Here is a 26,637-nt window from a genome sequence, read left to right on the forward strand (position 1 = left end):
TCAGAGGTGTGCTCATGAGCACTGCATTTCGCGCAGGTTTGGCGGCCTCGACAGCTCTGTGAACTGTGACCGAAACGCTGGCATTTGAAGCAACGCAGGGGATTTGGAACATATGGGCGAACACGGAGCTTGATATAGCCCGCCTCGATGGACTCGGGCAGAACACTTGTGCCAAAAGTAAGTATCAGGTGTTTGGTCTGAATTTCCTTATTATCACGCCTCATCTTAATTCGCTTAACATGGATGACGTTCTGCTCGCTGAAGCACTCCAAGAGCTCAGCCTCAGTCAGCTCCAAGAGATCATCATCGGAGACTACGCCACGGCTGGCATTCATAGTACGATGCGGTGTCACTGTTACTTTGGCGCCGCCAAATGATACTAGATTGGGTAGCTTTTCATATTGCTTCAGGTTGCGGAGCTCCAAGAGGAGATCACCGCTTGCCATTCTGGATGCTTTGTAACCGGTACCAAAAACTTGGGTCAGGTACTTGGACACGAGGAATGGTGAGATTGTTCGAGCGGGTTTGTTTGGTGTTTCAGAGTGGACTACATGGAATCGAGGAAAAATTTCTTTTTGACGGGCAAAAAATTCTAAGACATCATCGGTGCGCCCCCTCTTCAGGGAGCGATCAGGTAGTGGGGGGAAAGAAGAAGCCATAAGAGATTGTAATTTCGGCAGTAACGCCAGCCACCCACCGTGGAGTCCTACAAGGGGACGCTGCAGGGCCTGTGAAACACGGCCTGCAAACGCCAGCTGTACATTACCACTATAACCAAATATGAAATAACCTAGGTTGGCTATTCACACAAGGTTAGCCCTTGCCGCCGTGGAGACAGGAAGTAACTGGAAGAGAGAAGAAGACAGGAAAGATCAAAAAGTGAGAGATAAAGACGAAGGTTTGAGGAGAGAGAGAGACAGGAAGAGGCGACTGCCGATTTCCCCCGGGTGGGTCAGTCCGGGGTTGCCGTCTACGTGAAGCAGAGGCCAAAGAGGTGTGTTGCCTCCGCCGGGGGGCCTTAAAGGTCCAAACACCCGGCATCGGCTCAACCCCCAGGATCCCCCTTTCCCCGGACACGGTAAAGCCACGCACGGCTACACGCGGGAGGGTCCAACCCTCGTGTGCTCGGGTACGTGGTGTCGCCACACACCAAACGCCTGCTGACGCAGACGCCCCTGCGGGGATGCATACTATCAAAAGGGGCGTTACAGCCAACCCAGTGCGCGTGTGCATGACAGTGCGTTGCGTCAGAGTGCACACTGCAGGCATGAATGCTGATTCAATGTATACACTTGCAATTTCTTGATGGTATTTCATAGTGAGGATTTTCCTTTGCGGAAGGATGTTCACATATTGTGGCATTGCAGCACCATATTCTGTATTGTGCATTCAGTGCTCGTTTCGCATGACCTTTCTGCTACCAATTTATTTGCAGGAAAGGAATATTTGTTTACCCTCTGCAATTAGCTTATTTACTCAATTCATTAAACTCCTCATACCTTTAATTTATTCCTATTTAATTGTCTCAACCTTAAAATTTCAGCTGTTTCTGTAAAACACTGCTCTTTCTCTCCTAGTGCAATAATGTGTTAAAAACAATTATATATTCATGTCTTCTGCATCTCGGTCTTAATGTGCCATGTCCCATAATGTTTTAAGCTGCAGTGCTTTAAAGTGTACTGCACAAATATATCGCAGATTTCAGAATGTGAGTTTAATAGTAAGGACACATACAGGCTCCTGGAGAAATGTGTGCTGTTGAGAGGTGTCAGTGCTGGTGTGTTTAAATTTTATGCACTTTTATTTTCTATAGTGAAAAGACTACTGTAAATTATTTGCTTTTGCTGCTGTGTCATTTTATATTCACAATGGGAGTGGTTTAGTGTTCAAGGTAACACGCAATTCTTAAATTTGTAAATTAGAAATTTCTACTACCTTTCATTTGTCTTGCCCAGTTAACTAAGCTGTGCATTGTGTCTGGTCACATTAAGATTTTTGTTTTCAGGAGCTTGTTTCTTATCAAATTTTTTGCAGTGTACATATGTAACTGCTCAGACTGAACTCTCGCCATTGTGTTCTTATTTTGCTAATGCGGGATTTAAGATTCCAGCATAGCCAAGCGCTGTACTTATAGATCAAGATTATCCCTCAAAGGAAAAGTGTATAACAGCTCTGTCTTACCAGTATTCACCTACGGGGCAGAAACCTGGAGGCTTACGAAAAGGATTCTACTTAAATTGAGGACGACGCAACGAGCTATAGAAAGAAGAATGATGGGTCTAACGTTAAGGGATAAGAAGAGAGCAGATTGTTTGAGGGAACAAACGCGAGTTAATGACATCTTAGTTGAAATCAAGAAAAAGAAATGGGGGGGGGGGGCATGGGCAGGACTTGTTATGAGGAGGGAAGATAACCGATGGTCATTAAGGGTTACAGACTGGATTCCGAGAAGGGAAGCATAGCAGGGGGCGGCAGAAAGTTAGGTGGGTGGATGAGATTAAGAAGTTTACAGGGACAACATGGCCACAATTAGCTTATGATCGGGGTAGTTGGAGAAGTATGGGAGGGGCCTTTTCCATGCAGTGGGCGCAGCCAAGATTATTATTATTATTATTATTATTATTATTATTATTATTATTATTATTATTATTATTATTATTATTATTATTATAAGATGGAGTCCCGGTGCCTCGTGGTTAACCGTGAACAGTATTTTTTTATTTTTGAAAGCTAAGCGCCATTTGCTGCATCAGTTGCATTCTGGCAGCTCAAATGTGTACCCTATTCTTCTTCTACTTTTAAATCAGTGTATATACACTGTTCAGTATGTTTATACTGTTTGATACAACCATTTCTTGCTGGCTAATGTTAAGTGTGATGTTTAACTTGAATTTATGCATAACTGCGTGTGTTTAAAAAATTTAGAACGTACACTTCGAAGCTTCTTTTAGTAACTAGAGTATGGCTAATTTAATAAACTATATTTCCTTATTTGCATACTCGTATGCTACAGCAAGCGCTAATGCTGCATTACCGCACCCAAGTGCAAATATTTTCCAAATTTACAATTTATTTTAAAGCACTTCATCTAACTTTTGTGCTCAGCAAAATATTTTAATGAATGGCGGCTTTTTATCAGGCCTCCAATGATACTGCGCTTTGCACCCAAACAGAAGTCAATGTGGAATATTTCAGTCTTTTGTTTTATAGTAAGAAAAGAATCCATATTCAAACGACATATTGTATAGCAGACCAGTGGCATCGGATTAAAAAACAGTTTAGAGAAACCGGAATTGTAATAAGAAAATCTGCTACACAGCAGTTTTGGCCCAGAGAACTCTATTTTCACATAAAAAAATTTAGGCACCAAAAAATTCTAGTGAAAGCATTTATGCCGACTTCATCTTCATCTGTACAAAGCCATTTTTCTTTCTTGGACTAAAGCGTCGTCTCGACCGTGGTCTTTCAAGTGGTGGAGGTGCTTTAAAATCCCTTCGACCTCACTCCTCTTCAAGGTCTCTCCTGGAGCTACGTTCGGGACGCCCCTTACGCCAAGAGGCCGCCATGTCGCAAGACCAGCCCGCAGCGTCCATCAGCTCGGTTAAAGTGCCAGCCACACCCACTCCCAGCCCTGCCAACAACCGGTATCGCGATCCTGAAATCTTCTCTGGCTTGCCTTGTGAGGACATGGAAGACTGGCTCGACAACTACGATCGTGTCAGCGAGTACAACAACTGGAAAGAGACATCGAAGTTAAAAAACGTACCATTTTACATCTCAAGTAGCGAAGACATGGTTCCTGAATCACGAAAGAGTCTTCCGTGATTGGTCGTCTTTCAAGGAGCAGCTACGGTGGATTTTGGCACACCCACGGTTCGTTCGGAAGTTGCGAAAAAGAGGCTGGCTGAGCGCGTCCAGCACTATGGCGAGTCGTATACCTCGTACATTGAGGACATCGTCGCGCTTTGCCGCCGTGTCGACAGTGCCATGCCAGAAACTGACCGCGTGCGACACCTTCTTAAAAGTATAGGATCTACTGCCTTCAAGGCACTCGCTGCTAAAAACCCTTCGACGTTGTCGGATGTCGTCTCCATCTGTCAGCGCCTCGACGCCCTGCAATCACTCCGCTTGCAACCGGACTTTTCCGACAACCCCCTGGCAAACAGTATTGAGCTCCGGTCTATTATACGAGCCATCATTCGTGAGCAATTGCAAGCGCACGGCTCGCCCCCTTGCAGCAGCGCTCACGTCCAACCTGCTTCTCCTGACCTGTGCGGCATTATTAAGGAGGAATTGGTTTTTCTTTTTTGTATGTGTGCAAGTAGTCTTGTGGGAAAGCGAAAATTTGGAATAATGCTCCAGGCTCAAACCTTATTTGAAGCACGTTTATGCCCGGAAAATATTGTTTCGTTCTATCAAAAATGTTGACCAGATATGCCTTACATCGACTTTCCAAATAAACTTTTCATAATGCTGAGCCATGACATTGGTGTACAAAATCACAGGTGTGTTTCTTGTCGTGTGCTTGCTCTGCATTTCATGTACTTCCCTAAATGCCCTTTGCAATATCCCATTTTTTTTTTTGAGGCATCAAAACTTGAATTTTCGTGCAGTGTAGTTTAATAGTGAGAATTCGTTCCTTTAAGTGGCCCAAAACACTTCGAGGCCAACTGAGGCTATTTCAGTAATGCTATATAGTTTCTCCTCTCATAAGGACAGATTTGATCAATACATATACACTTTTGTGGGAATGTAAATGTTCTTGTACTTACCAATGCGTTTGGTGATTACGCATGTTTAGGTCTCATGTGATTTATGTATATCTTGTACTCTGTATAAACGCATGCAATAAATTTATTTACATTTATCTTGAAAATGCAGCATATGTCTTGCCATTCTGTGTTGCATGTTATACGGATCTAGAAATGAGATAACAGTTGCTGTTGATAAACATGCTCAAAAGCGTAGAATTCGCTAGGTTGCATTTGTGCAGCGAAAACAGGTTTTGCAGTATACACCATGAATTACTAATACTTTATGTGATCCATATGTATAGGTGTTGTGTATGCCGATCGAAGCTTCAAGGCCGGCTGTTGGACGGTGGGATTGGTAGCCGAACTTGAACCTTCTGGCACACACGAGTTACGCGTGGGTAGTACATAGTACATAGTAGTAATTGAACCTGTACTGCTGTGTACTGCTGAACTTGCCTTCCATGCACACCAGAAAGAAAAGGGTGTACGCCCTTCCAACACCCACGTAGATGGGTGTTAATATAGACTAGCGCCCTTACACCCTAATTTAATCTTGCTGGGCCCCCTTCCTCTAGGGTGCTATAATTGCAACCCAACTGTAGGGTGTAGACGACATCACCCTTAGGGTGTTCATCTGGCGACAAACTGATTTACACCTTTACGGGTGTTAAAATGTTTAGTGTGCTGCTGTTGATCGACTCGTCTGGCCGTTGGTCGCGTCTGTGAAACACGTACCGGCTGTAAAGCTCGGATGTCCTGGTGTCGAAGTGCCGCCTAAGAAGTGTCACTAAATCATTGAAGTTGACTTCTCCCGGGACCTTCGACGCTATCAGCGCGCACACAGTGTTCGAAAGTTTCGGCTCCACAAAGCGTGAGGAGAAGTGCCCGCTTCTTCGCTTCGTCGCTGACATCGCTCGCCACGAAGTAAAAGTCGAGGCGCTGGATCCACGATTCCCAAGATTTGCCCGAGAAAGGCTCGACAGCGCCGTGCATTCGTCCTGTAGCCATGGCCTTCGAAAACTTATCCGCTTCGCAACTCCTGCCTTGTCGCCAGTGTTGCGTACGGGGTCTGGCCCCGTCCGTGAAAGGAGTGCGCATCGGTTGTGGCAGAAAACAGACTGAGTTTATTTTCTACAAAATACGCAGGCGAGAGCTGCATGTGTTCGAGGAGGCAGACTCTCGGTCTCTGTCCTTTAGCAGAGACGCGGAGGGCGACGGAGGATTCCCAGAACTCGAGTCAGTATGGGGTCGCTCCCTGTTTCTTCCGCGCTGGTGCTTCGTCCAGCCGAGGAGCGATGGTGCGTCGATTGCACACAACACAACCTTTCGATAGCACAGCTACAAAAGGTGCGCCATCGCGCCGCACACAACCGAGTACATAGTGACGTATGTTGTAGCAACCATTATGCAGTAGCAATAAACAAAAAAAAGCGGCACAGGTAAGATAGCTGCACAGTGCTCCAAAGGTGGGCCACCGCGTCAACGCCACACATGCAGCACAGAATGTGACAGTGCAAGAGTCGCGTTTTCGCCATGACGCGGACGCTTCAAACTACATCGACAAAAATATGCCAGTGTTGTCTGCTGTTGGCAATAGTTGCCGACTTCAAACAGCTTTGCTCTGCGAAGTGCCGAACGTTTGCCAGCTTTCAACAGACGTCGTGTCAACAAACTGAAGTGGGGATGCCGGCGCGTGCGGACCGCTGGAGCTAACTAATAAAAAAATTCCTAAAAAATTATGGGGTTTTGCGTGCCAAAACCACTTTCTGATTATGAGGCACGCCGTAGTGGAGGACTCCGGAAATTTCGACCACCTGGGGTTCTTCAACGTGCACCTAAACCTAAGTGCCCACGGGTGTTTTCGCATTTCGCCCCCATCGAAATGTGGCCGCCGTGCAAAAAAAAATACCTAATAGGAGAGCAAACCTAATAAAAAAATCCTGGCACGGCGCGAAATTTTGCTGGTCGCCAGCACACGAGGCTGCCAACTCGCTGTTGCAAGTTGCCAGTCGCTGGTTACCTGTTTGGACAACCAGAGGGCGCATGCGAACCGCACCATGCGTTTCAGCGTTCTAGCGACAGCCTCCTAAAGCTTGTCATCCACACCACCACCTACACGCAGGGCCAGGCATTATATTGCATACAATTTTTAATAAACCTATGAACGGCACATGAACAGTCGGTTCATGCTAACAGAAAATTACGATGTCAAAATCTAGGCAAAGTGATTCTTATTCTTATTCTGCAGAGAAGAGAACTGAAGCGGCATATGGCTCTTTAATATTCACGACTGTCATCTCGCGTATCATGAAAGGCAACACTATTGTGCGTGGAGAACACTCAAGCTGGCTGGGGCGCCACCTCGGGAGAATTCATTCTCGGTCCTGACGGCACTTCCGTCGTCGCTCGCCGCAGGAATGCTCGTCCCGCCAAAGCTCCTACGAGAAGCTTCCTCCTTCAAACCGCCCGTCGCGCTTCGGTTAGCATCTGGCGTGCCGGCGTTTCGCGGCGTATTCTCACCTGTAGCAACTCGTGAGCTTGCCGACGAGTCAGCCCGATTACCATAGGAAATCGACGACACCTCGTCTGATCTGACGATAGCACGGGAAGCCTCCGAGCTGCCCGTTGTGCTTCTGTTGGCATTTGACGTGCTGGCACTTCGCGTCGTGTCCTCGCTTGCAGGAGCTCTTGTCCTTGTCAGCTCCTTCGCACGACTACCAGCGAAAACCACTGCCACCTTGTCTGAGCTGGCCATAGCGGCCTTTTCGTTTAAACGGTCTGTTGTGTTCCCATTGCCATCTGCCTTGCCGGCTCTTCGCGTCGCATTCTTCCTTGTAACAGCACGTCTTGTTACCGTCGCCTCCTTTTGACTGTCAGCAGAAGCCACCGACACCTTGTGTGAGGTGGCCACACTGCGCCTCTTGTCGCTGTCGGTCTTCAAGCTCGCGCTACGGTGCGCTGCTGCGCCGGCAGATGGCGCGTTAGCCGGGTGCTGCCGATTTCTGTGCAACCTGACTCCGTTGGTGGCCAGGCTGATGTCCCTCGTGAAGCGTCGAGTAGAGCGTCGAGTGGCTGCCGCATGCTTGGTGCGTGTCTCCGATGCCCTCTCGGTCCCTTGGTCCCGACCAGACTGCCTCGCTACAGCCCCGTTGGCCAACCTAACGCGGGAGCGTCGCCAGGACGATTTTCGATGTTGTCGCTGCCTGGCCACGACGGCCACCTTCAGGGGCTTGTCCTGCGAAGAGGGAACGGCGCATTGTCGTCAAGCGGGCGCTGCCCAGTGATGTTGACCGACGAAATAGTGACAGTGAGAACACCATTCTCGTACCCATTAAAAAAGTTCTTAGGCGATTCAACCACTATATGACGCTCATCAAAGACAATAGACAGTTTTAGCAAAGCGTCGCTGCAGAGAACAACGTAGATTTCACATTTTTGATAAGCGCGTCTTGCCGAGACGCGATGGCTGTCAGCCCTGTCAACCACGAATGTCTCTTTAACGTCTATAATTGATGCAAACGTTCACGTCTTGAAATGACGTACGTGTTACGTCTCGCGCACGTGCCGTTTTTATAAGAAAAAGCGTGGTGATTTATAGTACGTACTATTTACATGATTGTTAGGCTACCAGATAGCGTATTATGGATGTACATAAGATATATATGAAGCACCAATTGGTAGGAATGTTTTATTGGTGCAAACCGTTTGAACAATGCAGTATCACCTCGTATCCAGCTTCTCTGGGCACGAGGGTTTAGTTCGCGTGAGTGCCACCCCGTGGTGTACTGACCTTAAACTTTTCAAACTTCCCGCTGTGATGCGTGATGACGTCAACAACAAAAATAAAATAAATAAACGCTATCCCTGCGCGTTGAACTTTGCCTCAATGCTGGTCCCGCCGGCGTTATCAGTATTGTTGATAAAGCGTACCGCTCGTCGCCTGGAAATGACTTATCATCCTAAGAGTGTTTAGTCGCGACGAGCGATGATTGATTCTGGGATTTTGATACGGTTATTTTTTTCCTTCTTTTCCTTTTTTATTTTCTTTTTGATGCTACGGAGTAAAAAAGCTAGGCTAACCGTCAGAAGCACTCCGTGGCAGCCTTTCTTCAGTCGGCGCAAATTGTTAACGTCCGAACATCGCACAGCGTCTACGAGAAACGCCGCCGTGGACGGCTTTTGATTTTGACCTATCGATTTCATTAAGGTGCCCCCAATTATTTCGCTAACGACTTTGCTATCTGCAGTCATGGGCTACCGCCGCAGCTGCCATGTGCTTAAATATTAAGACATATACAGTGAACTCTCACTTGAGTGAACTTCAAGGGACCGAAGGAAATAGTTCACTTACCTGAAAGTTCACTAAACTGAATATTCACTAGACCAACACAAGACATGGCATACAGAGTCAAAAGTTTGAAGTGCAATTCATGGAGCAGAAGAAATGGCATCCATAGTGTTAGAAATGTGTGAAATGGAATTTGTACATATCAACAAGTACAAGGTTCATAACAGTTATAATGCTGCCTTTCTCACTCAGAAAAAAAATCTGTAATCTTCTTCTGCACTTGTACATTTAAAGCACAGGAAGTAACAAACTGTCCAAAGAGTCAATGTTTTTGTACACTTCTTCTGGCGCAGCTTCCTTTTGAGACACAAAGTCTTTCAACTTTCCAATGTACCCTACAACCTCAGCTAGAGTTATAGGGCTTGAAACTGGCTCGGCAGTTGCCTCTTCTTCGTCGTACTCTTCATCTTCTTCAGGACGAACACTGGAAACAATCTCCAGATCCGTCTGTCCAGCACAGGTAATCAGTGCACTGTCACACTGTGCATAGTCTTCAAACGAAGTATCTGGTCGTAACTGATAAGTTACGGTCAGATAACTGAGTAAGTAACTGATCGTAAAACTAAGCCTTGGTCCCCTGAGCGAGTTCGTTAAACTGAAATATTGACTTCCGAAATTTGTTTAAGTGAAACAGTTTTTCATAGAATCTATAAGAAAACTGCCGGGGATATTTAAAAAGTTCATTATTCTGAAATATTCGATAAACTGACGTTCGTACAACTGAGAGTTTACTGTACATGGATATGCTGGTTTTGCACCTTGACGCAAAAGTCACGACACAAGAATTGAGCAAACTGTCTCTGTGTCGTCGCAGGGTGTGAGACCGGGCTAGTTGGTATTCCATGCTGAAGTGACTAGCGCAAGAGTGGACATGGTACACTAAAAAGCCGACAAGGCCGTCGCTGTCCTCGCCGCTTTTTTAGTATCCCGTGTCCATTCTTGCACTACTCACTTCAGTCTGTGTCGTCGTCTGTTAGCATGCTATGGCCGAAGCTACTCGCAATATTAAGTCACATTTACTGGTCACCAGGCCAGGTACACCCTTGGGTATGACATATGGCGAGGTGGCAGCAATCCCGGCCACATGCTGAACAATCCCTTTTGCTTCATGCTACAGGTTACGGTGCTTACTCTCGGAAACCAAGCTTTGACTAGCGCCTGTGCTGCTTCGACAACGTTGGTGGGCGTGGACCAAGACGCTGGCGTGCATTCATCGGCACGTGGTGAATGCGGCATCATGAATCGACAGAGTTTTCCATGCGTCACAAGTCTGGGTATCGCCTCCACAACAGTGACGTCAAGTCACATGCCCCATCGGACAGCTATAAAGGCACCGGACGAGCTGTGCTTCACCAGTGGGCGAGGCGGCAGCAATCCCGGCAACATGCTGAACAATCCATTTTGCTTCATGCTACAGGTTAGTAGATATATGCCAACTCGTGATTATCGATCGGATAACCGGTCTTTGCTGCTGCTGCCCTGCCCACTGCGTGTTAATTATTTTTGTCTAGTATAATTAGCCCATTAATTAGAGATCTTTTGTCTGGTTTGCGGAGACGTAGAAGAAAATCCAGGTGCAATAGAAAAAGATCTCTTGCTAGAACTGTTAAGTGGGCAAAGCAAAATTCTCTCTACTATACAGGACATGCAAGCAACACAAAATGAAATGCAAAGGAACCTATCAAAATTAACAGAAAGAACTGATGACATCGAGCAGCGATTGGGTGGTTTAAGTGCACTGAACTCTAAAGTAGAAAGCATCGAAACAACAATAACGAACCTCGAGGAACAACTCGCCAACATTAGTGCACATGTTGATGATCTAGAAAACAGAAGCCGGAGAAATAACTTCATAATTTATGGCTTACATGAACCCAGAGTTGAAACTTCAGAAGACTTAGAACGAAATGTGAAAGATGAAGTCTTTAATAAAAAAAACTAGGCAGTAACGTAACAGGCATTGAAAGGTGTCACAGACCCGTCCAGGGATTCTACAATTTCTTGACTACCGAGAAAAGAATGTCCTGCTTAGAGCATCGCATAAACTAAAGGGTAGTGAACTGCCACTATCTGAAGACTTTTCTAAGCGAGTACGTGACACACGGAGGTTTTTATGGGAGAGTTCTAAGGAAGAAAGGCAGAAAAACATGAAAGTAAAGCTGCATTACGATAAGTTTATCATCAACGGGACTTTGTTTCGTTGGGATGCTGAAAAAAAATGACATTATAAGCTGAAGAAATCAGGTCCTCAAAATTGACAGACTAAGCGCAAGCGTGGCTCTTTAGGAATACTTAACGTAAATTGTAGGAGCGTTATAAACAAGCGTACAGAGTTAGAGGGAATTCTTTTTTGGTATAACCCAGATATCGTTGTCTTGACGGAGACATGGTTAGATGAAGAAATATATGATAGCGAGTTCCTTCCACTTGGGTATAGCGCATTCAGAAAAGACAGAGGTAGCAGGGGTGGAGGTGTAGCCATCATTTTCAAGGATAACATTAAGCTCTTAAAATGCCTGATTTATTAGATGTCGAATGCATTTTTTGCAAGGCCTACCAAGAAAATATTCGATATGTCATAGCTGCTCTGTACAGACCTCCTAATTCCGGTATTGATGTTTTGGATTCTTTGAACCTATACATGAGCGAGCATGTGAAACCCGCTGACCGCATTATTCTCTCGGGACATTTTAACTTGCCAAGCATTCATTGGGAAACGATGTCGGTCAAAAGTGATAACGACAGCTTAGGGCAGGCCATGCTAGACATTGCCTTTTCTTTTAATTTATTATAGTTAGTGGATACCTGTACTAGAATACAGGGTAATTCTGAAACAATCCTGAACCTCTTTTTTGTAAGTGGGACCATAAGTAGTCACACTAAGTGCGATGTATTTCCCGGTATATCGGATCACGAGGCTGTGTTACTAACAATAAATAATATGAATTGGAAAGACAGCTCTAGCGCTGTCCGATTCCGCAGTTTCTCCCGAGCTGATGATGTCTCGATTATAGATACGCTTCCGTTTTACTTAGATTCATTTTCAGAGAATATTGTACACGTGCAGGAACTATGGGAACGCTTTAGATGTATTGTTAATGAATGCATTGAAAAAATATGTACCAACTATTGTTAAGAAAAAGGAATCCCTGGATTTCTCGGGAGACGCTGACATTGAAAAGGCAGCTCAAGAGGTTAAAAAATAAAATGAAAAACTCAAGCAGTGCTTCACCAGATCAACGGCAGCAATTTCTCTCTCTTTCATCTAAACTTCGGATCCAACTATCTACTGAGAAATAATGTTACTATGAAGAATCATTGCCTAAATTCATCACATCGTCTCCAGATAGATTTTGGCGGGAGGTGTCACCGAAACATTACCAATGCGATACATTTGAAGTCGATGGTATTCACTTGAATTATGAAGAAAAAATTGCTAACTTATTTAATGAGCATTTCCACTCCGTTTTTACTTGTGATGATGGTGTCTTACCTATGTTTGAGAACTTTTCGCCCCTATTTCTGATGTATCAAGTGAGCAGGGTATATTCCACATGCTTTTAAAACTTGATGAAAAGAAAAGTTCAGGCCCAGACGATATACCCAACACTTTCCTAAAAAGGCATGCCGAATGGGTTTCGAAATACTTGTACATTGTGTTTTTACGTTTTTTTAGAAGAAGGTCAACTCCTGAATGACTGGAGAACAGCCCGAGTAATACCACTTCATAAACACGGCGCCAAACAGTCTATAAAGAATTACCGTCCGGTCTCTTTAACCTCTAACACTTGCAAATTGTTAGAGCACATAATACATAGACATATCGTGGATTTCTTAGATGCACATAACATCTTAACAAAATGCCAGCATGGATTTCTGAAAGGGTACTCAACTTGTACACAGCTAGTTGCTACCATCCATGATTTTCCGTATCTGTAAATAACGTAAAACAAATTGATGGAATTTTTATGGACTTCTCGAAAGCTTTTGCCAAAGTATCACACAGTAAATTGTTATTTAAATTAAATAGTTTGCTTAGAAACTCTGAACTTGTCAATTGGATATCAGCGTATTTCGACAATCGCCACCAGTTTGTTGCATTCACAGGCCATCAATCTAACCAGTTATCAGTGAAATCAGGTGTCCCGCAGGGCTCGGTCCTAGGGCCACTCCTTTTTCTTATGTATGTAAACGACATGGTAGAAGGCATCTCTGTCAAAATAAAATTGTACGCGGACGACTGTGTTCTCTATACGAAGGTTAATCAATCGGATCAGGCATTGTTAAACAATGATTTTCAGCGTGTTGCTTCTTGGCGTAAGCGGTGGCAGATGCATATAAACTTCGACAAGACCGTTTTCATGCGGATGACTCGAAAGAAGAGGCCCTTATTGTTTCCGTATAATTTTAACAATGTGCTTTTGTGTCTGAATACAAATATCTTGGGCTATGGATTTCAAACAATCTTAGCCGGAATAAACATATTCACTACGTTACAGCGAATGCTTATAGAAAGTTATTCTTTTTAAGAAGAACGTTAACTTTGGCTACCCCTGCTGTAAGAGGATTAGCACGCACATCCACTGTCCTCCCAGTCTTAGACTATGCTGCTATAATATGGGACCCCTATACAAAAGGTGATATTGTGAAACTAGAGAATGTCCACAAAAAAGCCGTACAGTTCATTTATAACAATTTTCGACGCAGCTCAGTCACTGAACTACAAGCTCGCGCTAACCTAATCCCGTTATCCGATAGAAACGGCTCATCACGACTAAAATTTTTATATCAATTAGTTAAGGGGCACTATAAAGTCGACGTTAGAGAATGGATTACATTTTCTTCCGGTTATTCAACACGCCAAAAACATGAACTAACAATAACACCTTTTCGTTCTCAAAATGACTCTTTCAAGTATTCATTTTTTCCACGAACAGTCAGACAATGGAATAACCTCAGCAGCTGTATCGTTCAGGCAGACTCTTTGTCAGCTTTCGCATCCCTTCTTGATGGCTGAAACATTGGTTATTTTATAGCGACTGTCTATATGATATATGTGTTGAGTGCTCCTCTGTTTCATTTGCACATTTGATAAATGCTATGGTTAAATTTTGTTTGTGTTCTTTCTTGACTGTGACCTAGGCATGTGCATATATTTTGTTTGCCATTATGTTGTATTTTCTCTCATGTATTGTATCCCACCCTGCTAAAATCCCGGTGGGGATTGCAGTATCAATAAAAAATAAAATAAAAATAAATATATACAGTACTTGCAGTTAGTTTCCAAAGTAGTTTCTTATGACGGTTATGCATGTGCGTGAAGGAAGACCGCTATTTAAAATTATTGTGCAGTAATATATTCGGGATTCGTATGTCCTCCATATTGTCTACCGTATCTTGCCGTTCCGCTTTTATAATATAGCCGCAATGTAAACTAGCAGGTATGGGACGCCATAAATGCAACCCACATACTCAAAGACCTCGCGCACAACTCCTGACACCAGTGGCGTAGCTAGGTCGTCTGCCACCCGGGGCCCATAGATCTTCTGTCACCCCTCCCCCCCCCCTGGGTGTAGCCGGAGGGAAGAGGGGTGTCTTCAGACGTATATGACACCCCCCTCCCCCTGGCCCCTTGCACGTGGGGCCCACGGCCCCCCAGCCCCCCCCCCCCCCCCCTGTTGCTACGCCACTGCCTGACACTTGTATTCAAGAGTTGTGCGACTGCCAAGGACATCCTTAACGAATGTTCGATAACACAGTATGGGGTTTTACGTGCCAAAACCACGGTCTCATTATGAGGTACGCCGTAGTGGGGGATTCGGGAATAATTTAGAGCACTTGGGGTTCCTTAACGTGCGCCTGAGCCCAAGTACACGGGTGTTTTCGCATTTCACACCCATCGAAATACAGCTGCCGTGTCTGGGATTCGATCCCGAGACCTCGTGATTAGCAGCCTAACCCAATAAAAACTAAGCAACTTTGGAGGGAAAGGAACGTTGGTAGTTTGAGGAAGGTGACGGCCGGCTCGTGAGACAATTTGTTCCTATCCTCATTGCGCGAGAATCGGTACCAGCCGTCGAAGAAGGGCACCGTAGAATGCACTGCAGTTAATGTGATGGAGTCCGCGTCCGTTATTTCGGACCTGAATCGCACTGTAACGACCGATGACCAGGCATCTTGCTTATATGTGCAGTCGCGTGACAGCTGCCGGGCACTGGCGTCGGCCATAGGATCTATACGTACTTGACTTCTCTTCTACACTTGCCGACATTCTCGCCTTATTTCGCACCATCGCATTTCAGCTGAACTGCTTCAACAGCCAATTTATTTGTGCCAAAATTTGGCCACCCTGTCAACGTTATGGTTTCTTATTTTTAGGTAATCTTTTATATATAGGATAATGCTTTCCTAAGATTTCCAGAGTTTCGGCTTTCCCAAAATGCCCGCATTTTTGTCGGCCTCTGTTCATATTATTACGATATTATCGGCAGATACCCGAGAGACGAGCCGCCGCGAGAACGACGACGAAGTGGGTCTGTGCCCTTGGCGCGATGAATGTCGGCCTGGTGCTCTGGCTCCAGTCCAGTGTAAATAGCCTGTAAATAGCCTCTTTCGTGTGTGCCTTTCTACACGTAACAATATTTTAGAGGATTTTAATAGACGTTCAATCAATTGTATTGCCCCCTGACCACGCTGCTCAAAAAGCCATTTTATTCCCCTGGGGTCTTGTGCAAGCTTCTGCCTTGTTGCCGTTCATCAAACTCCTGATTTTCCTGTCACTTGCACCCCATTTTGACGACTACTACTATCCCACGGAAGTTGGTAACGATATAATGTCTATGGGATTAAAGCCATCTAAATCAATTCTACTGTGGCCACGACAGCCGCTTTTGCTCACTGTGAATGCAAATATTGAATTAATGAACGCCATTATTAAACACATAAATTGATAGTCTAAAAAATTAGGCGCATCCTACGTGTGTGCGAATCGATGTAAACGAAGCTTTCTGTTTTGTTTGTTGTCATTGTCGTACGTAATCTCCAGAGTAGTCAGGCACCCTCTAATCAAACGCTGTCAATGTTTGCCTGATTACGCCCGCCATTGTGATGCAAATAAACATGACGCCAACTCATTTTCTCAGAAATAAACGCTGATTGAAACGCTGACGTCATCCTGAACAAGATCAACAAGCGCCGTAGTGCTCAATCTTATGATGGCCCTATTCGCAAGCTTATTTTCGTGTTTTCTTTTAATGGGAGGGGGGGGGGGCGATGTGCTCTTGTACCGTAGAAACTTCCCCCGGACGTCTCTGCTGAGCTCGCTTTTATTCTCAAGCACCCGGTGAAAACTGTCATCACCCAACGCACCCAATGAAAACTGTCCTGGTGGCAGACCGCCATGGCGTGTCGCGCAAGTAGGACCACGCTGATTCATTTGGGCATAATGGCGTGTCACGCAAGTATGACCATGCTGATTCATTTGAGTTGGCATATACCATTTTGTGCGTCACACTCCGCCACATTCATTTTTCAAGCTATGCCCGACCTCGAAAAGGCCGACCAACTCACTAAGTCCCTTTCCTCTGTTTACATCCGCAAAGTTTGTGTCTATCGCTATGGTTACCAAATACGCCCAGCGGTATGCTACCACTCAAGCCTTTCTTGCGACCTTAGCAACTGAAGTCGCAAGCTTTCTTCAACACGGCGTCGACATTCAATATGGTTATCCTCAAGTACTTTTCGCGGACTTCGCTCACCGCCTTCTCTCTAGTGTCATCTCTTACACTACTCGCTCCTGCTAGACTCAACACAAACACGCAACGACCTTAACGAAGTATCAATTACACGCTAGTTGACATGCTGTCAATGTACGACTTCATGTCAACGACACACAACGTCAAGCGACACACAACGGAGGACTGATATACTTAAAGGGGTGTAATTTTATTTTTCATCGTAGAACCGCAAGCACAGGCGCCGTCCAAGCCACTTACGCTTGCACCTCCGCCCCTCCGGTAAAACTCCCAGTCAATTTGCGTTTACTCGAATACCGCGCACGCTAAAAATCTCTATTGATGAAGGAGATAGAAGAAATTAACTGCCCCGTTATGCCGTCAACCAACGAAGACATTCAAACCCCTCCTGCAGACTAATGTCATACAGCAAGTGATAAGAATGAAGTAAATTCCGGTTCCTTGCCGTGAAAGCAAGATCAAGTCATAAGGATAAGGCGAGCTCGTACAGGGCAGTTACAGTAACGTCGGTGACATATAGAATGGCAGTGCAAGCCATTCGAAAGTTATAATGGTCGAAGCGAGTGGAGAAAACTGAATTGCTGAGGGAGCTAGTGAATCGGTTTAGACCAGGCAGACGTTTACAGGATATGTTTCTACTAACTTAGTGCATAGAGATTCCAGTAGCTCAGAGTAAACCTTCGTTGATAGCGTTTCTAGATATTAAGGGAGCCTGCGACAACGTAGACAAGGAATTGCTACGGGATTCTTTCCAGCACGAGGGCATAGATGCGTGGGGCTTCTCATGGACATATATATATATATATATATATATATATATATATATATATATATATATATATATATATATATATATATATACATTGTCAGCATTTATGCGGACTTCATCTTCATCTGTACAAAGTCATCATCAATCATCGGCTCGTGTTCGTTTTTGCATCAACGCCATTTTTCCTTCTTGAAAAATAAAGCGTTGTCTCGACCGTGGTATTTCAAGTGGTGGAGGCGCTTTAATATCCCTTCGACCTCAATCCTCTTCAACATCTCTCCTGGAGCTACATTAGGGACGCCGCTTATGCCAAGAGGCCGCCATGTCGCAAGACCAGCCCACAGCGTCCATCAGCTCGATTAAAGTGCCAGCCACACCCACTCCCAGCCCTGCCAACAACCGGTATCGCGATCCTGAAATCTTCTCTGGCTTGCCTGGTGAGCACGTTGAAGACTTGCTCGACAACTACGATCGTGTCAGCGAATACAACAACTGGAACGAGACATCGAGGTTAAACAACGTACCATTTAGTCTCTCAACTAGCCAAGACATGGTTCCTGAATCACGAGAGGGACTTCCGTGATTGGTCGTTTTTCAGGGAGCAGCTACGGCGGATTTTCGGCACACCCACGGTTCGTTCGGAAGTTGCGAAAAAGAGGCTGCCTGAGCGGGTCCAGCATTATGGCGAGTCGTATACTTCGCACATTGAGGACATCCTCGCGCATTGCCGCCGTGTCGACAGTGCCATGGCAGAAACTGACCGCGTGCGACACCTTCTTAAGGGTACAGAATCTACTGCCTTCAACGCACTGGCCGCTCAAAACCCGCCGACGGTGTTGGATGTCGTCTTCGTCTGTCACCGCTTCGGCGCCCCGCAATCAATCCGCTTGCAACCGGACTTTTCCGACAACCCCCTGGCAAACAGTATTGAGCTCCGGTCTATCATACGAACCATAATTCGTGAGGAATTGCAAGCGCATGGCTCACCCCCTTGCAGCAGCGCTCACGTCCAACCTGCTTCTGCTGACCTGCGCGGCATTATTACGGAGGAATTGCCCTCCCTCGAGAACGCCCACCATACCAACGCTTCTCCTTGCCCACTAACCGGCTTCTTACGCCCAGGTTGCTGCAATGCCAGCCGCGCCGTCTCCAATCTCACCACCTGCGCCTGTTCACGATCACCTGGCACCTTTAGTCGCCCGAGCTCCGAACCCGCCTTACTACTCTGCCTGGCGTTCGTCGAGGCCTGTCTGCTATTACTGCGGCATTCGAGGACATATCTCCCGGCTTTGCCGACGCCACCAGCAACACTAACGTCGTGGTTACGTTGCCTTTGAAAGAGATGAGCCACTTCCTCGTGTCTACCGCACTTATGACGATAATCCTACCGCTCGTCGATCTCCATCTCCGGCCTACTTCTCCAACACCGCACACAACACACGTGCCTCGAGACGCCGCTCCCCATCGCCGCTCCGACTTTCTGTTTCGCCACTTCGACCTGTCTCCCAACTCCATGTCCAGCGACGGGAAAACTAACGAGTGCAGTTTTTGGAGGGAAAACTGCATCGCTGCGAAGTGCTTCAAGTCCTCCTGAACGTCCTTCGAACATGTTATTGGTGTCCGTGGAGGGTGTGCGTTTGTTAGCTCTGATTGACACGGGACCTACTATATCTGTTATGCGGGCGGACCTGTGCTCCCGTCTGCGGAAAGTGAAGACGCTTTATATTGGATAATCCCTGATTTGGGCAAATGGAGCAATCATTCGGCGATCAGCCCAATGTAAAGCACGCGTCTTCACTGATGGTATCCGCCATCCCATTCAGTTCGCGATTTTATTCCCGTGCGCTCATGAACTAATTTTAGGTTGGGACTTCCTCTCGTCAACGTCCGCTTTAATATCTTGCCGTCAAAGTGTAATCCATATCACCGAGACTGTTCATTGCAGCGGGAGTACGGATGAGCCACGACTGCGTTTTCTCACTGCTGCCGATTCTGTACTACCTCCCGGCCACGAGCAAATCATAAGTCTCTCTTCTATGGACATCACCAATGTCGACGTGTTCATCACTCCTTAAGGCCGCTGTATTGCCCGTGGGATTATCTTCACTTCCTGCCTGTTGCGGCCTGTTGAGCATCACGCCTCCTTTGATATGGATATTTAGTCACTCGGACAGACTTCCGTTGCCTTCTATCGTATCGACACCGATGGCCAGGCTATTGTACGCCGTCGTCCCTACCGAGCCTCTCTAGCCAAACGCCAAATCAACGAGGAGAACGTCGCCGATATGCTGAAAAAAATCATCATACGTCCCTCCGCCAATTCCTGGTCATTACCGTCGTTTTAGTGCAGAAAAAGGATGGATCGCTACGATTTTGTGTTGACTACCGCGCGCTAAAAAAGAACACCCGTAAGGATGTATATCCGATGCCCCGTATCGATGACGCCCTCAATTCTTTCCAAGGCGTGCAATACTTTTCAGCCTTGATCTTCGCTCCGGATATTGGCAAATTACAATGCACGAAGCGGACAAAGAAAAGACCGCCTTTTCTACTCCGGATGGTCTTTACGAGCTTAACGTAAAGCCTTTCAGTCTATGCAATGCTCCCGCCACATTTGAAAGAATGATCGACACTGTTCTTCGCGGCCTCAAGTGGAAAACTTGTCTGTGTTACCACGACGACATCGTCGTGTTTTCCTCGACTTTCACTGACCATCTGCAACGCTTAGATCAAGTGCTCACATGCTTTCCTAATGCCAGACTTCAACTAAACACGATAAAGTGCCGTTTTGCTAGCACAATTAAAGTCCTGGGTCATCTCGTTAGCACAGACAGCACCTAGCCCGATCCGGACAAAATTTCCGCAGTGATCAACTTTCCACGCCCACTTCGTGCAAAAGCACTGCGCAGCTTCATTGGACTCGCCTCATGCTTTCGACGTTTTATCCGGAACTTCACCAGCATTGCCTCGTCCCTCCACAACCTCCTTGCTAGTTCAAGTTCCTTCGATTGGAACGATCAGTGTGAAGCCGCGTTCCACGAACTCAAGCGCGCACTAACATTCCCACCTGTTCTTTGTGATTTTGATGACAAGGCGCCCACATTACTGCATACTGACGCTAGTGGTCAAGGAATTGGTGCCGTACTGCTGAAGCGCGACCACGAATTTTGCGAAAAGGTTGTTGCATATGCAAGCCGCGTTCTCACTTCCGCAGAAAAGAAGTACTCGATAACCGAACAAGAGTGTTTGGCTGTTGTCTGGTCCATTCAGAAATTTCTTCCGTATCTCCACGGTCGACATTTCACGGTTGTGACCGACCACCATGCCCTATGTTGGTTGTCGACAATCAAAAACTTGTCTGGACGCCTTGGCCGCTGGATACTCCGATTACAAGCATATAATTTCGATGTCATATACAAGTCCGGAAGGAAGCACCAAGATGCCGATGCTCTTTCACGATGCCCATTACCACCATCATCGGAGCACGTCACATTCCCTAGTAAAATTGGCTGCACGGAGGACGCATCGCGTATTACACCGATTTCTTCCTAGACTCCATCAAACCGCCCTTCAGTACTTTCCACTCACCAGCGGGCCGATTCTTATTGCCATAGTATCATCAAGCGCCTTAGCGGTGTTTCATCTCAACCCAATGCCAGGCTGCGGAAACAGCTCAAACTGTTCAAGCTCAAAGACGACGTGCTCTACCGGTACATTTTTCACCCGGAAGGCCATCGATGGGTTCCCGTTCTACCGCGCTCTCTTCGCGCTCCTGTTCTGCAGGCCTCACACGATCATCCTACGTCAGGCCACTTGGGCTACCACAAAACACACGAGCACATACACAGCCAATTCTTTTGGCCAGGTTTTTCTACGAGCATAGCTGGATATGTTGCCTCGTGCACGCTTTGCCAACACCGTAAGCGACCTACCACTGCTCCGGTCTGGACGCTACAACCACTTCCTTGTCCAGCACAACCCTTCTCTGTCGTCGGCATTGACCTTTTCGGGCCACTCCCACCTATTCCAGACGGCAACAGATGGATCGTCACTGCTGTTGACCACTTGACCCGGTACGCTGAAACAGCCCCAATACGTTCAGGAGCTGCCTCATAAGTAGCAGCCTTTTTCTTGCAGGCTATCTACTTACGTCACGGGGCGCCTCACGTTCTTTTGAGCGACCGAGGCAAGACATTTCTTTCAAGCACTCTTAATCAAGTTCTGCAAGCGTCCAACGCCGTGCACAAGACAACGTCTAGCTACCACCCTCAAACCAGTGGCCTAACAGACCGATTTCATCGCACGCTGTGCGACATGCTATCCGTGTATATTCACCTTAACCATCGTAACTGGGATGCGATTCTCCCATTTGTAACATTTGCATACAACACGTCTGTTCAACGCAGCACCGGATACTCTCCGTTTTTCTTAGTATACGGCCGCCACCCAACCTCATCAGACGACGTTTCTTTCTTCTGTGGTACCGTCAACGCTTCACCATTCATTTGCGATCAGTTTGTGTCTCGTCTTGCCCAATGTCGTCGTCGCGTCCGTATGAACACTGAAGCCAGCCAAGACGATCGCAAACATCGGTACGATGCCTCTCACCACGTCGTTTCCTACCGCCTTGGTGACGATGTGCTCCTATGGACACTTGCACGAACACCCGGTTTATGTGAGAAGCTTGAGTCTCGATACATTGGCCCTTACAAAGTCATAGAGCAGCCCTCGCCGGTGAACTATCGCGTTACACCTGTTGATGCCCCAACTGACCGACGTTGCCGCGGAACAGAGATCGCGCACGTTTCCCGCCTAAAGCCCTTTCATCTCCGTTCCACTGTCTAATGTGCGGCCAGGCTGGCCGTTTCCGTCCACGCGGGAAATGAGTGTAAGCATTTATGCGGACTTCATCTTCATCTGTACAAAGTCATCGTCAATCATCGGCTCGTGTTCGTTTTTGCATCGACGCCATTCATTTTTCCATCTTGCAATAAAGCGTCGTCTCGACCGCGGTATTTCAATATTATATATATATATATATACATATATATATATATATATATATATATATATATATATATATATATATATATATCATCAGCCTGGTTACACCCACTGCAGGGCAAAGGCATCTCCCATACTTCTCCAACTACCCCGGTCATGTGCTAGTTGTGGCCATGTTGACCCTGCAAACTTCTTAATCTCATCCGCCCACCTAACTTTCTGCCGCCCCCTGCTACGCTTCGCTTTCCTTGGAATCCAGTCCGTAGCCCTTAATGACCATCGGTTATCTTCCCTTCTCATTACATGTCCTGCCCATGCCCCCTTCCCCCTCATTTCTTTTTCTTGATTTCAACTAAGACGTCATTAACTCGCGTTTGTTCCCTCACCCAATCTGCCTTTTTCTTATCCCTTTACGCTACACCTATCATTCTTCTTTCCATAGCTCGTTGCGTCGTCCTCAATTTAAGTAGAACCCTTTTCGTAAGCCTCCAGGTTTCTGCCCCGTACGTGATGTACTGGTAAGACACAGCTGTTATACACTTTTCTCGTGAGGGATAATGGCAACCTGCTGTTCATGATCTGAGAATGCCTGCCAAACGCACCCCAGCTCATTCTCATTCTTCTGATTATTTCAGTTTCATGATCCGGATCCGCCGTGACTACTTGACCTAAGTAGATGTATTCCCTTACCACTTCCAGTGCCTCGCTACCTATCGTAAACTGCTGTTCTCTTCCGAGACTGTTAAACATTACCTTAGTTTTCTGCAGATTAATTTTTAGACCCGACCTTCTGCTTTGAATCTCCAGGTCAGTGAGCATGCATTGCAATTGGTCTCCTGAGTTACTAAGCAAGGCAATATCATCAGCGAATCGCAAGTTGCTAAGGTATTCTCCATCAACTTTTATCCCCAATTCTTCCCACTCCAGGTCTCTGAATACCTCCTGTAAACATGCTGTGAATAGCATTGGAGAGATCGTATCTCCCTGTCTGACGCCTTTCTTTATTGGGATTTTGTTGCTTTCTTTGTGCAGGACTACGGTGGCTGTGGAGCCGCCATAGATATCTTTCAGTATTTTTACATACAGCTCGTCTACACCCTGATTCCGTAATGCCTCCATGACTGCTGAGGTTTCGACTGAATGAAACGCTTTCCCCGAAAAACGTTACTGAAGTCGCAATAGACGGATCATTGACGCTAGCACTTGTCGACACCGGCACAGCACTTTCAGCGATAGGTTCCCGTATTTACCGCAAGATAGGAAAAGTGACGACGCCGCTTTCTGGACTGTCCCTTCGGACTGACAACGCGCAGCACGTCGAGCCATCCGGAGCCTGCGCCACTCGTGTGGTCATTCAGGAGGTCCTTATTATCATAGAATTCATCGTGTTGCCATCATGGTCACACAACGTCATATTAGTTTGGGACTTTCACTCCACACATCATGCGATCATAGACTGCAACGCGCCGAAATCGAGGTGTTTCAGTTTTTGACCGATATTATCACTGGCCACAAGGACCCTTGTCGCAAAATTGCCGTTTCAGAAGACACCGTTATACCTGCCTGGTTTTCCATTCTTGTCAGTATCTCTTGTGACTGCACATGACGGCACAGTACTCTTCGCTCCGTCTGACCTCTTAGTTCGCCGCCGTTCACTACCACTGCTTTTCGCCGTCCTCGAGTATAAAACTGGCGCCTCTCTCACGTGCGTGTCAAACCCATGGGCGGAACCAATTACTTTACGTCACCGCGAAAGCGTTGGCAAAGCAGAGCCACTGGCCTCATCTTCAATATTTGACACGATGGACGACTCCGCTTATCTTGCCACTCTCGAGGCATCGCCTCCTCAGTCACTGCCGCGTTCGTTTACGCCAGCTATTGCCAGTGACCTTACGACGATGCAGCGCGACGAACTTCTTCGCTTGCTCCAAGGCTTCTCTTCCTCTTTTGACTGCCAAGCAACATCGCTCGGCTGCACAACGAATGTTTCGCCCACTATAGACACTGGGAGCCGTGCACCAATTCGACAGCGTCGCTACCGAGTATTGGCGACTGAAAGACGCGTTATCAATGACCATGTCAACGATATGCTCAAACGTGGTGTCATCCAGCCTTTTAGTAGTCCCTGGGCATCACCAGTCATCCTAGCTAAAAAAGGAAAAGACAGCACCATCCGATTTTGCGTTTATTAGAGAGTTTTAGCAGAGCGTTTACGGTCCGCTCCGCTCAGACCGGCCTATCACAACAATTGGCACGCAGCCGCTCAGCAAAACGCTACCGGGAACACTGACGCGCGTGCGCATAGCACACATAGCGCAGCGGAAGGTTGGACGCTGACCCCGTTCCGCTAGGAACCTGATTTAGCGGAGCGTCAGGGAGCGTGTAGTTGCTTTCGTAATCGTTTTACCGCCAAGCTTAGAGCACGTCAGTGACGTCTCTGGGAGACGCGCTTGTTAGATAAGCGAAATAAATGCATTCTATGCAGCCACCGGTGCGCGTGAAACGTGTGCGGAGCGGAGCGCAAGCAAACGCTCTGCTAAAACTGTCTACTATCGAAGGCTTAACGAGATTACCCGAAAGGATGTATACCTGTTGCTACATATCGACGACGCACTTTACTGTTTGCAAGCAGCAGAGTTTTTTTCCCCTATTTAAATCTCCACTCTGGTTATGGCAGGTGCCCATGGCTGATGCTGACTGTTCCAAAACTGCGTTTGTAAAGCCAGACGGCTTGTATGAGTTCACTGTAATGCCGTTCGGTCTATGCAACGCACCCCCCACCTTTGAACGCATGATGGACGGCATGCTGCGCGGCCTGAAGTGGTATATTTGTCTCCGCGAACTCGACGACGTTGTCGTCTTCTCCCCTTATTTTCCGACCGATCTTCGCCGTTTACGTCAAGTTTCGACCTGTCTACAGAATGCTGGTCTCAGCTTAACCTGAACATGTGCCTATTTGCAGCTCGAAAACTGACTATATTACACCACGTTGCCTCCAAAGGCGGCGTTCTTCTTGATCCCGCTAAACTTCGCGCTGTATTCGAATTATCGAAGCCCACTAACTTGAAAGCACTACGCAGCTTCATTGGCCTATGCTCCTATTTTCCAAGTTTCGTTCGCAATTTCGCTACTGTCATCGCACCACTGAGCCAACTTATCCAAGGCGACAATGAACTTTCTACTTGGTCGGAAGCCTCTGACGATGCCTTTACGACTCTTCGTCGCCTACTCTCGTTTCCGCCTATCTTGCGCCATTTTGATCCTAGCGCACCTACAGAACTTCGCACTGACGCCAACGGTGCCGGCCTTGATGCCGTGCTCACACAACGTAAGAACACTAATGCCGAATACGTGGTCGCTTATGCCAGTCGTGCCCTCACAAAACCTGAGGCCAATTACTCAGTAACGGAAAAAGAGTGCCTGGCTATCGTATATGTCCTTCAGAAATTTCGCGCGTATCTTTACGGTCGACCCTTTGACGTGGCGACGGATCATCACGCTCTTTGCTGGTTTTCTAACCTCAAAGACCCGCCGGGCTGCCTCGCTCGGCGGGCCATACGAATCCAGGAATATGATATCCGTGTCGTTAACGCTCTGAACGCAGACATTCTCACGCCGAAGCCCTGCCGCGCTTCCCAGTTACTTCAGACAGCAGTACTTCTACCTACAGACATGATATCTCACCACTTGACATCCTGGACATGGCCTCGGAGCAACGAAAAGACCCACGGATCGGCATAATATTCGGTGTTTTTTGTCAAATCCTCCCGCTGCTTCGGCACCTCGAGCGTTACGCCGACAGGCGCAGCATTGCACCATCCCCCGCAAATACCACAATGACGGCCGCGCATGACTTTCAGTAGTGCCCCGCCACCTTCGACAAGATTTATGCTCCACTTTTCCCTCTGACCGCAGTGTGATCACGGCGGAGTGTCAAAAACCTACACATGGCTTCACCTACGATATTATTGGCGAGGGATGTACAACTTCGTTCACAAATACGTACGC

The 26,637-nt window shown here is 46.8% G+C and overlaps 1 protein-coding gene across 1 annotated transcript in view; it reads right to left on the bottom strand.

Moving 5' to 3' along the window:
• Positions 1-7,018: 7,018 nt before the first annotated feature.
• Positions 7,019-26,637, bottom strand: part of LOC142567719 (uncharacterized) — a 59,301-nt gene continuing 39,682 nt past the window's right edge. Inside the window, exon 2 of the mRNA XM_075677896.1 lies at positions 7,019-7,989. Within this exon, the coding sequence (XP_075534011.1) occupies positions 7,075-7,989 (915 nt within the window). The 3' untranslated portion in view covers positions 7,019-7,074. The remainder of the gene's footprint in view (positions 7,990-26,637) is intronic.

This window comes from Dermacentor variabilis, unplaced genomic scaffold (genome assembly GCF_050947875.1).
Source record: "Dermacentor variabilis isolate Ectoservices unplaced genomic scaffold, ASM5094787v1 scaffold_14, whole genome shotgun sequence".
Lineage (NCBI taxonomy): Eukaryota > Metazoa > Arthropoda > Arachnida > Ixodida > Ixodidae > Dermacentor > Dermacentor variabilis.